Here is a 14,924-nt window from a genome sequence, read left to right as displayed (position 1 = left end):
ATCAATCTGTTTAATGTATCATGCAATAACTTACTTTTCTCCAAAGGCAGCACTTGCACCAACAAAAACCTGTAATTGTTAATAGAAAATCAAACTATGTGTATTTTATATTGATGCTCAGGAATTTTAAATGGCTAATCATACGAACTAAAACAATCAATCTAATTAAAAACCGATCTCTCATCGCTCCTGTTTCTGATATGTCGCGTGGGAGATCTAACGAAACCCGCTTTGAGGTCACATGTGAGTAACCTTGTAGGTGTGTCTTTTTCGACCAATAAAATTGAGTCTTCCACAATCTTGAAAGTTTAACGTAAGGTAAAGGGATGTAACTCATTTTATTTACGACGAAATCGTCAGTCAAAATAATTCATAAACTTTTTTGATTGGCTTATTAATAGGTCGTCAACTCATTTGCATATCATTATAAATTCATAACTTTTAGTTCACTCACATATGACCTCAAAGCCGGTTTCGTTAGATCTCCCACGTGACATATCAGAAAAGGTAGCGATGAGAGATCGGTTTTTAATTAGATTGATTGTTTAAGTTTGTATGATTAGCCATTTAAAATTCCTGAGCATCAATATAAAATACACATAAAATACATGCGACATATCCCAAAACAGGATCTTTTGTTCTTATTCTTTTATGTCTGAAATTTTTATATAATTTATCTATATTTATTGAAGTGTGTTATTTATTATTCAAAACAGGGTTAAAATTCACATTCCTGTACATTTTCACAATTTATCCCTCTCTAAATAACTCTGCTTGTGAATATGAAAAGAATACTTTGTTAAAATGATAAAATTCATTGTTTGCCAATATCTAGAAAACTTCTTCCATTACTTATTTATATTTTTTTCACTTTACTTGTTGCATATATATGTAACCGGATAGCCTGATTTTTATAACAAAATTGCTGGCTCCTGAGGCAGGCTCAAACCAGGGACCAATGTATTACAAGGCAGTGTGTTAGCAGACTGAGCTAAAGAAGAACCTCCTTACCTCAACCACTTATGGCTGACTCAGTATCTACAAATGAATGGAAGCAATCCTGTCACATATACTTACAATGCATACAATTGCAAACCAGAAATCAAAGGCAAAGGCCACACCAAATAATCCTGTTAAAGATATAAAACAGTATTCATCAATCACAACAGCTTTGAGTACCCTTTATATGCATACAGTTTATGATAACCGTTGTCCCGAATATGCATTCAATTTGACATTCGACATTCATCTATCCATATATGATAACCCCAAATTTAATGGCAAATGAAAGAGGAATTTGTGAGGTCACAAAGCATGTACATTTTGTCCTAGAATAAGTGATATGGGTAAAATGAGAAGAACATACATTCCAAAATCTCATCTTAGTATTTTACATGTTTTCATGTAGAAAACAAGCAATGTATTTAGTAGAAACAGTAACAGGCACTATATGCATTGAACACAGAATTTTCAAATCTTGAAGATGCATTAAAGAGCGAAAAAATATCAAATATTAATTTTTCAATGGATTGAAAACTTAAACAATTCAGAAAACTCATTCTTAAAATCTGTCAGAGTGTTGTTCTTATTTATTTTTATTGTTGAGGGTGATGGGGGTTAAAAAAAATGTTGTCCCCTGGGGTGACATAGTATTTTCTGGAACAGCCCTTACAGGAAAGATTGAATGATATACATATTTAAAGCAGCTATTTTCCCTTTCATTCTTACCTATCAGCATTAGTATGGCATTGGCTACAATCCTAAGTCCATAGGATACTTTTAGCAGAAGAAATCCATTCACACCTGGAAAATAAAAATAATGTGGACACAAAGGAATGTCTCTTCTCTTACTTTTTATGTCTTTATTAGTATATGGACTGATCTTAGTTCAAGGTCAAATAAAGACCTTTTCAGTGTAAATATATTTTATAAAATGAATTTGTTATGTATAGCAACAAGAATAAATAGATATGAATTATACAAGTACATGTACATGTATTTCAAAAATTGGGATTAGGAAACAAGAGTAGTGCTCTTATATAAATCCATTAACCTTTCCTTATATATCTACATCATCAATAAGTTGCTGTAATTGAAAAAAACAGACAAGTTTCCTTAACCATTTTAAAAATTTGGAAGGGTTCCGCGGAACCCAGTGTCTCGCCTACTTTTGCTGTAAATCGCAGGCTTAACAAAAATGAGGAAAAAAATCAATAAAAATATTCCTCTGGATACTATCATTTGATTGTAAAAAGCTTCTGTCCAAGTTTAGTAAAAATACAGGATAGTTTATGAATCTTATAATTGTTTTAAAAACTTTAACTGCAGATTGTATGTAATGTTAACTGGAAGAAAAACTAAGTCCATTTGTAAGTAAAATACAGATACACAGGTACAAAATATTAACAAAATTTCCTTCTAGATGCTAGCTTTCGATCATAAACAAGCTTCTGTCCAAGTTTGGTACAAATTTAAAATAGTATAAGAAATTAAGTTATTAATTTTTTTTTAAATTTTAACCACAGAGTGCATGAATGTGTTGTTTCCTGGCAGAAAATCTAAGTCCATTTAAAAGTAAAATACGGAAAAAATGGATTTATTTTTTTACAAAATTTACTTCTGGATACTATCTTATGATCATAAACAAGCTTCTGTCCAAGTTTGGTGCAAACCCAGGATAGTTTGAGAAAGTTATTAAAATTTTAAAAACTTTAACCACAGAGTGAATGTAATGTTTCCCCGCAGAAAAACTAAGTCCATTTATATATAAAATACAGAAAAAATGGAATTTTATTTTTACAAAATTTACTTCTGGATACTATCTTATGATCCTAAACAAGCTTCTGTCCAAGTTTGGTAGAAATCCAGTATAGTTTAAGAAAGTTATTAAAATTTCAAAAAATTTAACCACAGAGTGAATATTTGTGGACGCCGCCGCCGACACCGACGACGACGGAATGTAGGATCGCTTAGTCTCACTTTTTCGACTAAAGTCGAAGGCTCGACAATAATATCAAATGTAGGTCAAAAATAAGTACAGACCTTTTATAGAATATAGGCTGACTAAATATGAATTGTTCAAAGCATTCTGGGAAATTTAAAAAAAAAACCAACAACAACTACAGCTTCATGAAGCATCTTAAACTCACAAAATACATATTGAATTTAACATTGTGCATTTCATTGGTATATAATTTTGTATATGAACTTAACTGAATTTCTTTCATAGCAAAAACGTGAGGCAAAAAACTATTTAATATGTGTGTATTCTAAAAAAAAAATGCTGATATAATTCTGATTTTTAGAGAAGTTATATTTTTTTTCTCATAATTAATCACTACTTACTTTTGACTATGACAGACAAGGCCACATTGGCAAAGAATACAACACCAACATTATTTCTTTGATCAAAACTGTAAAATAAAACATATCAATATTGTAGTCTGGGAATTAACGAAGAATTGAATGCCTCCTTGTAGTTTTATTGAGGTTAAGTATTGAATGAAACATATTTTTGTGAGTGGCACAAAAGTCTGGGAAACTCAAAATATCCATACTGTCAATATTTTAGTAGTCCTACAAAAAAAACATAAATTTCTTACAACATTTTAATTCTAAAACCAAATAAAAACCAATTACTTGGTTCTAAAAGTTATTTCTAAGACTTTAAAACATCATGTGTTTACTGTGTGACAATAAAAAAAAACATCATGTGTTTACTGTGTGCCAATAAAAATGATGGAATACTTATGAAACATTTTAATACATAATACAATAATAATTATGTATATAATATTCAACATATACATGGATCTGCTTACTGAAATGTAAATTTGCTAAAGTACCACTTTTAAGCCAGGTTTAAATTTAGCTTTACCATTTGAAGGCAAAAAGACCTGTTATAGGAATGATTACTACAGAGGATGAGATATAAGATGATTTTTATCTTTCACTCATCCCCTAGTGCCTGTCAGAACATAAGGCCTCAACCCATCTTTACCGACATACAAATTTTCAAATGTAATAATTCTGTAATATCATTTTTGATTTTGGAAAATAGTACAGTTAGCCTACCTATCTGCAATAGTATTGGCTGCTGATGTCACTATCACATATGGTAAATTATTGATTGATCCTAGTAAGAAAAATCCAATCTGAAAAAGCAACAAACATTATCTTAAATACAATACATAATTAAAAGGTATCAAACATTCAATATTTACAAAAATGTTTTAGGAGTGATGAAGTAATTTATACTTCTTGAGTTCTTGATATTTTTACACAAAAACTTAATCATGTTAATTGAGTGTTTTACTATAGATAAACACTACTCTAGCCTTATACAAAGGGGGTGTGGTATGGTTTACCGTTACCAATCAAACAATAGATAAACACTACTCTAGCCTTATACAAAGGAGGTGTGGTATGGTTTACCGTTACCAATCAAACAATAGATAAACACTACTCTAGCCTTATACAAAGGAGGTGTGGTATGGTTTACCGTTACCAATCAAACAATAGATAAACACTACTCTAGCCTTATACAAAGGAGGTGTGGTATGGTTTACCGTTACCAATCAAACAATAGATAAACACTACTCTAGCCTTATACAAAGGAGGTGTGGTATGGTTTACCGTTACCAATCAAACAATAGATAAACACTACTCTAGCCTTATACAAAGGAGGTGTGGTATGGTTTACCGTTACCAAACAAACAATAGATAAACACTACTCTAGCCTTATACGAAGGAGGTGTGGTATGGTTTACCGTTACCAATCAAACAATAGATAAACACTACTCTAGCCTTATACGAAGGAGGTGTGGTATGGTTTACCGTTACCAATCAAACAATAGATAAACACTACTCTAGCCTTATACAAAGGAGGTGTGGTATGGTTTACCGTTACCAATCAAACAATAGATAAACACTACTCTAGCCTTATACAAAGGAGGTGTGGTATGGTTTACCGTTACCAATCAAACAACTGTAACTAAAAAAATCAAATTCAAATTCTTCATTTACTTTTGAGTCTTATGGCTTATAAGTGTAGTCATATACACTCATTGGCAATCATACCACATCTTCTTTTTTTATACATACCGGTATGTGATCAAAGAACAGGTCACTCTACTGCTTTCAACAATAAATCAAACTCATATGTAAAGTAAGCTACAAAAAACCCTGACATGACAAAATATGAATCAATTCAAAGAAGAAAAGCCTGATTTACTCATACAACAAAAATCGATATGGGAGATAGTTACAACGAACAACAACTGGAATATAGTCTCCTTGCTTGGGACAGGCATATAAAGTATGATTAGTATAACACATATACTTTTCTTTTGATATTGGCGATCATTTTTGCTTGTTTCTTTCATAAGACTTGAATTGTTAGGGTAAATCACTTAATTGTCACAGGTTTGGATTGCATCAGATTGACTTAACCATAACTTGTCAGTAAACCATAACCACGGATATTAAAGATCAGGTTTAAAGCATTACCAACTCTCATATTCATATGGCATCATTACTGTTTGTTCTTCAAAGAATTCACAGATGTTTATGTTCCAAACCTTTGTTTCTAGGTTGCTGTCATATTAATGATTAATTTTCAAATTGTTTTAGTTATATTTTATATACCACAAACATATCAAATGATTCATACATAGTATCAGTTTTCTGTATAATTTAGGGCATTAACTCACCCAATTTCTCAAGTCTGATCCCATTTTAATTTCTCATTATGTCAAACCTGTAAGAAAAAACAAATTGATAAATCAAATAATAATATGATTTTGATTTTAATGTGCCTATGTTTTTAAAGTACATGTATACACTAATAACACTAAATCAATGCATACTTCTGTGGTCATGTGTTACAAATGACCACAACATGTCAAAAATATACATCTAAATCTCTAGAAAGACAAAAGGAATAAAACAAGGGCTGATCTTGTTACACATACATAAAGTATGTAATACTCATTACTAGGTAAAAAAAAGAACCCCTAATATTCACTACAAAATTTCTATGTGACAGACTAATATATTCCATGTAAAAAAACCTCATTAAAAATATCATTATTTTGCAGCATCTGAGTTCATTTTGTGGAAAGTTCCTGTCAATATAATTTGTCATAACAATTAGTTCAATTAGTAAGACTCATCTAATGTGACAATGGCTACAACCTGTTAATGAGGTGCTGAGATATATCATCCAATGTGACAATGGCTACAACCTGTTAATGAGGTGCTGAGATATATCATCCAATGTGACAATGGCTACAACCTGTTAATTAGGTGCTGAGATATATCATCCAATGTGACAATGGCTGCAACCTGTTAATGAGGTGCTGAGATATATCATCCAATGTGACAATGGCTACAACCTGTTAATGAGGTGCTGAGATAAATCATTCAATGTGACAATGTGCTTAGATATATCATACAATGTGACAATGGCTCCACCTGTTAATGAGGTGCTGAGATATATCATCCAATGTGACATAGCTGCAACCTGTTAATGAGGTGCTGAGATATATCATACAATGTGACAATGGCTACAACCTGTTAATGAGGTGCTGAGATAAATCATCCAATGTGACAATGTGCTTAGATATATCATACAATGTGACAATGGCTCCACCTGTTAATGAGGTGCTGAGATATATCATCCAATGTGACAATGGCTCCACCTGTTAATGAGGTGCTGAGATCATCCAATGTGACAATGGCTCCAACTGTTAATGAGGTGCTGAGATATATCATCCAATGTGACAATGGCTCCAACCTGTTAATGAGGTGCTGAGATATATCATCCCATGTGACAATGGCTACAACCTGTTTGAGATATATCATCCAATGTGACAATGGCTGCAACCTGTTAATGAGGTGCTGAGATATATCATCCCATGTGACAATGGCTACAACCTGTTAATGAGGTGCTGAGATAAATCATCCAATGTGACAATGTGCTTAGATATATCATCCAATGTGACAATGGCTCCACCTGTTAATGAGGTGCTGAGATATATCATCCAATGTGACAATGGCTCCAACCTGTTAATGAGGTGCTGAGATATATCATCCAATGTGACAATGGCTACAACCTGTTAATGAGGTGCTGAGATAAATCATCCAATGTGACAATGTGCTTAGATATATCATACAATGTGACAATGGCTCCACCTGTTAATGAGGTGCTGAGATATATCATCCAATGTGACAATGGCTCCAACCTGTTAATGAGGTGCTGAGATATATCATCCAATGTGACAATGGCTACAACCTGTTAATGAGGTGCTGAGATAAATCATCCAATGTGACAATGTGCTTAGATATATCATACAATGTGACAATGGCTCCACCTGTTAATGAGGTGCTGAGATATATCATCCAATGTGACAATGGCTCCACCTGTTAATGAGGTGCTGAGATATATCATCCAATGTGACAATGGCTCCAACTGTTAATGAGGTGCTGAGATATATCTTCCAATGTGACAATGGCTACAACCTGTTAATGAGGTGCTGAAATATATCATCCAATGTGACAATGGCTCCACCTGTTAATGAGGTGCTGAGATATATCATCCAATGTGACAATGGCTCCAACCTGTTAATGAGGTGCTGAGATATATCATCCAATGTGACAATGGCTACAACCTGTTAATGAGGTGCTGAGATAAATCATCCAATGTGACAATGTGCTTAGATATATCATACAATGTGACAATGGCTCCACCTGTTAATGAGGTGCTGAGATATATCATCCAATGTGACAATGGCTCCAACCTGTTAATGAGGTGCTGAGATATATCATCCAATGTGACAATGGCTACAACCTGTTAATGAGGTGCTGAGATAAATCATCCAATGTGACAATGTGCTTAGATATATCATACAATGTGACAATGGCTCCACCTGTTAATGAGGTGCTGAGATATATCATCCAATGTGACAATGGCTCCACCTGTTAATGAGGTGCTGAGATATATCATCCAATGTGACAATGGCTCCAACTGTTAATGAGGTGCTGAGATATATCTTCCAATGTGACAATGGCTACAACCTGTTAATGAGGTGCTGAGATATATCTTCCAATGTGACAATGGCTACAACCTGTTAATGAGGTGCTGAAATATATCATCCAATGTGACAATGGCTACAACCTGTTAATGAGGTGCTGAGATAACCATAAGTTACCCATCGAAACTGGTAGATGGAATAAGATTGAGCGAAACCTTAGATATTGTAACTTATGTCATTATAACGAGATTGGTGATGAATTTCATTACACTTTGCAGTGTAGTTCTTTGGCAAATTTTCGAGCACAATATTTGGATACTTTTTTCTTGCATGTGTGTTTGTGTTATGTTATATAAATGAACGTCTTTGTACCATTGTAAATTTATGGTGTTTGAGAAATAAAGAATCTTGAAATCTTGAGATATAAGGCCTACTTTGATTCTTCCAGGGTCTGTTGGAACTCATTTTTGGCTTATTTTAGCATCCACAAATATTGTACATGTAGAGATCAACTGTCGGTGATGTTTATAAATAAAACAGATATAAATTTCCGCATGCTCAGAGTTTCTTATTATTAAAATTGGCTTTTGAGATGTTTGGGCCATGAACCTGTTCAGGCTTATAAAGTTTAGGCTATACACTTGTTTGGTCTTGGTTGTTTCTGTCCATTATACATTTTTTCTCTTATGTCCTATCAATGTTTTGAATTAAAAAAAAAATAGAGGTAAATAACCATATCTATAGGAAATATATACTTTTAAATTAAGACAACTTAGACAAGTATGATCAAGGACGTATAAATGTCCTTCTAAGTATCATGCAGAGACTGGGTACGGAAAATGAGTCAACATAGCGGGGCCTTTTATTATGTGGTATTGGTTTTGCTCATTGTTGACAGTAGTACATGTACTGTGACCTATAGATATAACTTCTATGTCATTTGGTCTTTTGAGGAGAGCTGTATACTTGACAATCATATTTTTTTTGAAACATGACTAATTGAAACTTTAAAGTAAAATGTATTAATTTTGTTTTGGCTCTGATTCTGACTGGGGCTTATTATGATATATATTTTAAATTGTCTACTACAGTAATGTGTTATTGCTGACTTAATTAAGTTAATCATTGTATTTTATTTAATTATATTCTCTTTATGGGCCCTGTAATTTGGAATATATTCTACTCTATTTTATTCATTGTGTAATTATTCATGTTTTTATCACTACTGTTTTTTTTTAATCATCATGACTAAAAGTGTAATAAAGTTATGTTTTCATGTTATTAAAGGTTATTAACATGATTAAAGGATAGTATAAACAACAAAATCTCTATTAATATGAAATAAAAATATGACTGAAAGTTTTGGATAAAAGTAATTGAAATGTAATTAATTACATTGGCATTGTAATTGTGATGTAATTGATTACATTTAAAAATCAATATAATTGGAATATAATTAATTACTTTGGCATGTAATTGACCCCAGGTCCGACTGAAACTACTTTTATGGCATGGCGGAATGGTTACATGGCCGAAACAACCTTAACCAAATCAACCAATGAAGAACTGGCTCCATGGAATGGTCTTGTTTCTAAAAATTGTCATTATCAGATTGTTTCGGTTGTTATAAATTATATTGCGTTGTGATTTTACATTTATTTGTATCATATGTCATAGACAATAGACAATAGACAATTATAGACAATAGACAATATTTATTAGCACAAACACATTTACATTAAATGGTTATGGCATACAAAATTAAGACAATAAACTGACAATAGTTAAATTGATTATAAATCTATAGACGTATTTACACTTGTATGCAAATTTGTCCGCTATTACGTAAAATCACATAGGTTCCTGTAAACTTTGACATCATAATTTAAAATATTTGACGTCACAACTTAAAAGTGATTGTTGCTTGACATCAAAAGGTGATTCGGAGTAGATCTAAGGTCTTTCGGAGGCAGGATTCAGCTAAATACCAAAAGTGTAAATATGTTTATTATAATTTAGAGTGACTGGTAATCACAGCAAAGAGAGAAAAGACCATAAATATGAAGAAAGAAAAGCACAGGCACTTGTCTCAGAATTTGTTTTCCCTTTATACCTTATATATGTTATATTAAATTATATCTTATATATGTTATATTAAGGTATATAGGGGGGGGGGGGGAATTCTGAGACAAGTGCCTGTGAAAAAAAGACTATAAATATCGACAGTTAACACATTATTAATGTTCATGAACAATTAAAAAAGAACACAAACAAAAATTAGGTTGCATATCAAAAGAAATACAAGTTATACAGATGTTCTTAATAAAAAACAATAATTAATATACTTTATGTTGATTTTTATAATGACTGGTAGACTGCAGTGCAGTCAAATACTTCCAGTGTTATAGCAGATAAATCATTTATAGTGGTTTTAATTTTGCAAAAATCAGTATTTTTTCACTGAAAATTGCTATTTATTTATCTGTTTACCATGTATCCCGTCGGACTTCGTACTATATACAGATAAACACCTGCCTCATATTAATTTTTTTATTCATAATTTTAAATATTTTACCGTTTAGAAGAAATCTGCAAATGTTGTATCAAAATTCATGTGTGTTTGCAGGGGAATATAAGTAAGGTGTTTGTTTTTGTCATGTGCTAGAAATTGCCCTCAACACCAATATTACCTTCACATAAAAGAGTTCTTAGATTTCCCGCGGTATTTAAAATGTAATCATTGATATTGGCATGATACAAGATCATACAAACTTGAAAGGCAGTATATTAATATTAAACCAGCAGTTCAAAGATGCATTTTCCAGTAAAGAGGAATTTGCCAGCTGAGGATACAAACATAAATGCAAAATGACTGGGAACTTTGAAACAGCATATCAGACATCAAAGTTAACATAAGTGAGCTAACATTTGATTTTTATGGGGGAAGGTTAGAATGTAATTTGAAAAAGGCAGGACAAGAGTTTTGTTTTAAAAAAGTTAGGATAAACTAAGAAAAACAAAGGCAGGACCGAAAAAAGCGAAAATAAAAAGGCAGGACAAAGATTACAACTAAAAAAATGCAGAAGTTTTTTCATTCTACCCCCCCCCCCTTTCTAAAAATCAAATCGTAGCTCCCTAACAGAAATTCAACAAGGAAAGCTACTATTGTCAGGGAATATTTGTTCCACCTAACAGAATTTCCAATGGAAACTTTGTTATAAACATTGTAATAATATCTATTCCTGTTGGAACTTATATCATAAAGGAACATCCATTCCGTGACACTATAAGCACTCAATCCACACAAAGCAGCAGCTAGGCCCAGATAACTTGACATCTAGAGTGCTTAATAAAGAGATGGCTTTACATATAATTTGACAATATACGTATAGTGTCTTGAAATATGAAATTTATTTGTATGAGACTTAAAAACGGGGCCGGAAAATGTGAGGTTGTACCGACATCTGCTGCAAAATTATGGAGCATATTCACGGTCACCAGCCACATAATGAATACCGCAGATAGACATAACATCATATACAAGATGCAGCATGGGTTTAGAAAAGCGGGTGGTAAAGGTTTATTTTCGTGCAACGTGATCGCCGTTTTTTTTTTATTTCTCGTTCAATGTGGGTTTTTTTTTTTTTACTTTTCAAAGTTTATTTCACGTTCAGTCGTGCAAGACAGGTGCCTCGTGTTCTGTCTATTTAATTTTACGTGCATCGTGATTTTCAAATGCTTATTTTGCGTGCTCTGTATTTTTCAAATAAATTCAAACACTTGGCAGGGATCGTCAAGATTTTTTTTTTTAAGCCGTAAACCAATTATGTCATAAATATGTATTTTTAATCGGGAATATCAAGTAAAACTGAGAGTTAATATATACAAGAAAACAGTGACTCAGTCACAAAAGGTTCACATCAAAGTATTTATAGACTGAAATCAGATATATTGCACTTTAATCGTCCACGTGCATTTAAAAAAAAACACTAAGCCCATACTATCCAATCCAACATTGGATAGTCGGGGCATAAGTTTAGTCTTAAAATGCACAAAGATGATGAAAGGGCTATGTAAAATAGGGTAGGCGATATCAAGGATAAAAGGAAACGGATTTGGAAATATATAACAGCTAAAAAAAAACGACCTACATTTAGGTTTATAGATATGACTAATATTTCTTTTTTGTTGATCTTGCATTGCTGAACATTTTCTGTATGCAGTTTCTCTCTATCTTCTTTAGTTTTTACCCAAAACACAAAAGAGAGTAAATGTCATAAATAATGGGCAATTACTCCTAACACCTAAGAAGAGTCTACACACTAGTTTCTTTTTCATAACATGTATATTTCTATTCGCATCCATAGTCCGTCTAGAAATAAGTCAACATGACCAAAGTTGTCAATTGACCCCTTAGGGAGTTATTGCCTTTGTAGTCAAATTTTCGTTAATTTTTGTAATCTTTTACAAAATCTTCTCCACTTTTAAAAATCTATCGGGGCAAATAGAATCAAACTTAGCCACAATTTCCAATAGAGTATTTTGATTGTAAAACGTATCCGATGACCACGTAGTTCAACCAACAAGGCCACCATCATGATTAGAAATAAAAATAGAACATGGTTTCCTATAAAACTCTAAGGGAAAATTGAAAAAAAAAAACACAATTTCACATGATCACAACTTGAAACTGATTAAAATAATGAAAAGGGGTCTTCAGTAACTATTGTAAGACTAAAAAGGGATGACCTGCTTTAAATTTAACTACTGGGCCAAATTAAACTACTAAATTTGGCCTCAATCATTATTCGGGTATCTGTACTAGTTGCATTTCGTAAATACAACTATGTAGAGTCGTCAATTATTGGACAAATTATCGATGAAGGACACCAAACAGACATGTTGATATAAAAATTTGAAAAAGCCTCGACACAACCCTGCATAAACTTCTAGTACTTAAATCTGAATTATACCAGTTAGTGGCTATAAAGTTAAACACTATGTCGGATTGACTCATTCCTATGCTATACCGCTACCACAGAGTCATGATAAGCTCGACAAACTCAACTGGTTCACCGTTGATACTGAAGTACATGAAGGCACTATACTGTGTCCTCTGCTTTTTAGTCTACAAATCAATGATATCTGGGATAATAAGATGTTTGGAAAAATCGTAAGATAAAGAATCATTATTTTCATAAAAAAAGAACATCTATACATTGCTTTAATATGATTGAATATAAATACATAAAGACGTTAATGGTTTTTTTTTAATGATTTTCAAAGATGAATTAAGCAGCATGATATTCAAAACACTAAAGGCAGATTGATTTTTAGAAACCATAGGACAAGACTACAGCTAGCTTGAAAAGGGCATTGTATCAATCGTATATCCATGTATTGTTTTCCGGCCTTTTTAAAAAAAATCATTTCGTATATATTTTTATATTTAAGTCTTGGGGAGCATCTGGTAATACAATACAATACAATACAATACAATATTTTTATTTTCCAAATTAAAGGGCCCATTAAGAGCATAACATTAATTACAACATGACATAAACATTACAGAGTGATTAAAGAAACATAAAATAATAATTGAAATTCAAATGCATGAAGAAAGGATCAGTGGTCAAGGGGAGATAATTTTGATATATTTTAGAGTATCTAACTAATTTTCTGATTTTCTTAGTTGCAGGCCTTTATCCAGGTATGCACATAAAATAGATAAAAATCTGCTATCTTCATTAATCATGATCCATGAAAAAAGATCATTTATATTTAAACTATCTAAACTGGGGTATTTTTTTATATAATCAGTGATATCTCTTCTGAGGTTATTGTAAATAGGGCATTCCAGAAGAAAGTGCATTTCATTTTCAATACAATTTGTATTACAATATAAACATATCCTCTCATGTCGAGGTAATATTTCATATTTACCACATACATTGGTAATTCGTTCATGTCTGCCAGTTTCTATTCTTAAACAGTGATTGCTAAGTCTGTATTTTGTTAACAAATGTTTATGTGGGTGCTTTAAATCTAAATAATTTTCATAGTCAAATGACTTTTTGAATGAAAAATAAGTGTCCAATTTGCCTTGATTCTGTAAATAAAAATCTCGCATTTTCTCCCAATCATTTTGAAAATTTAATTTGAGCTGTTTTTTCAATAAGTTTTTAAATTTATTTTTTCCTAGATTTTTACATATATTTAGATCAATACCCAATTTTTCACTGTAGAAAATGATATTAGAGAGCCATGAATTATTGGAACTGGTTTGTCCTTTACTTTCTATCATTTTTAACTCAGCATAAGCATTTTTCAATAAATCAGATGGAGAATTCTCTAGTCTATGCCAATACATAAACATATGTGTTAGCAAATTTATATAAAGAGGATATCTACCCAATTCAGACAGGACTGCTACATTTGTGCACATCTTTGTAACACCAATAATATACTTACAAAATTTTAAATTTAGCTTCTCAAACTCCCAATCTTTAAATATGTCATAAAGGGACAAATTTGTAATGCTTTCCCGACGTTAATACCAACCATGTACTTCGGTGTCGGTGAGAAAGGGTTTGTTAAACGAATGATTTTTTCAGGATAAAGATAAATGTATGCAACTTTCTATGTCTAATTTCCAGGTTCCCATATCTGTTGTTATTCATACTTGATTGTCCCCTCGGGTTTCTCTAACGCACGGCTTCTTCATTATACTAGAGAAGATAACAGGAAAATCACTTTTGCTAAACAACACAAGATACTCTACATCACTAATTCAAAGCAATTAAAAAAGAAACAACGGAAATGAGTATAGTGTTATTCAAATCAATTTCTCGGCCGTGCTCTAAGTGCATCAATGAGGATTGGCAGGCACAC

General features: G+C 32.2%; 1 protein-coding gene across 1 annotated transcript in view; it reads right to left on the bottom strand.

Moving 5' to 3' along the window:
- Positions 1-10,656, bottom strand: part of LOC143082507 (battenin-like) — a 28,230-nt gene extending 17,574 nt beyond the window's left edge. The window contains exons 1-7 of the mRNA XM_076258210.1: positions 10,609-10,656; positions 5,712-5,758; positions 4,075-4,154; positions 3,346-3,413; positions 1,729-1,803; positions 1,078-1,130; positions 35-69 (exon numbers count right to left, since the gene is read on the bottom strand). Of these exons, the coding sequence (XP_076114325.1) occupies positions 35-69; positions 1,078-1,130; positions 1,729-1,803; positions 3,346-3,413; positions 4,075-4,154; positions 5,712-5,735 (335 nt within the window). The 5' untranslated portion in view covers positions 5,736-5,758; positions 10,609-10,656. The remainder of the gene's footprint in view (positions 1-34; positions 70-1,077; positions 1,131-1,728; positions 1,804-3,345; positions 3,414-4,074; positions 4,155-5,711; positions 5,759-10,608) is intronic.
- Between the last annotated feature and the right edge of the window lie 4,268 nt (positions 10,657-14,924).

The sequence above is a fragment of the Mytilus galloprovincialis genome, chromosome 7 (genome assembly GCF_965363235.1).
Source record: "Mytilus galloprovincialis chromosome 7, xbMytGall1.hap1.1, whole genome shotgun sequence".
Lineage (NCBI taxonomy): Eukaryota > Metazoa > Mollusca > Bivalvia > Mytilida > Mytilidae > Mytilus > Mytilus galloprovincialis.
Note: the sequence above shows the minus strand (reverse complement) of the source record. Positions and strands in the feature narration are given on the sequence as shown.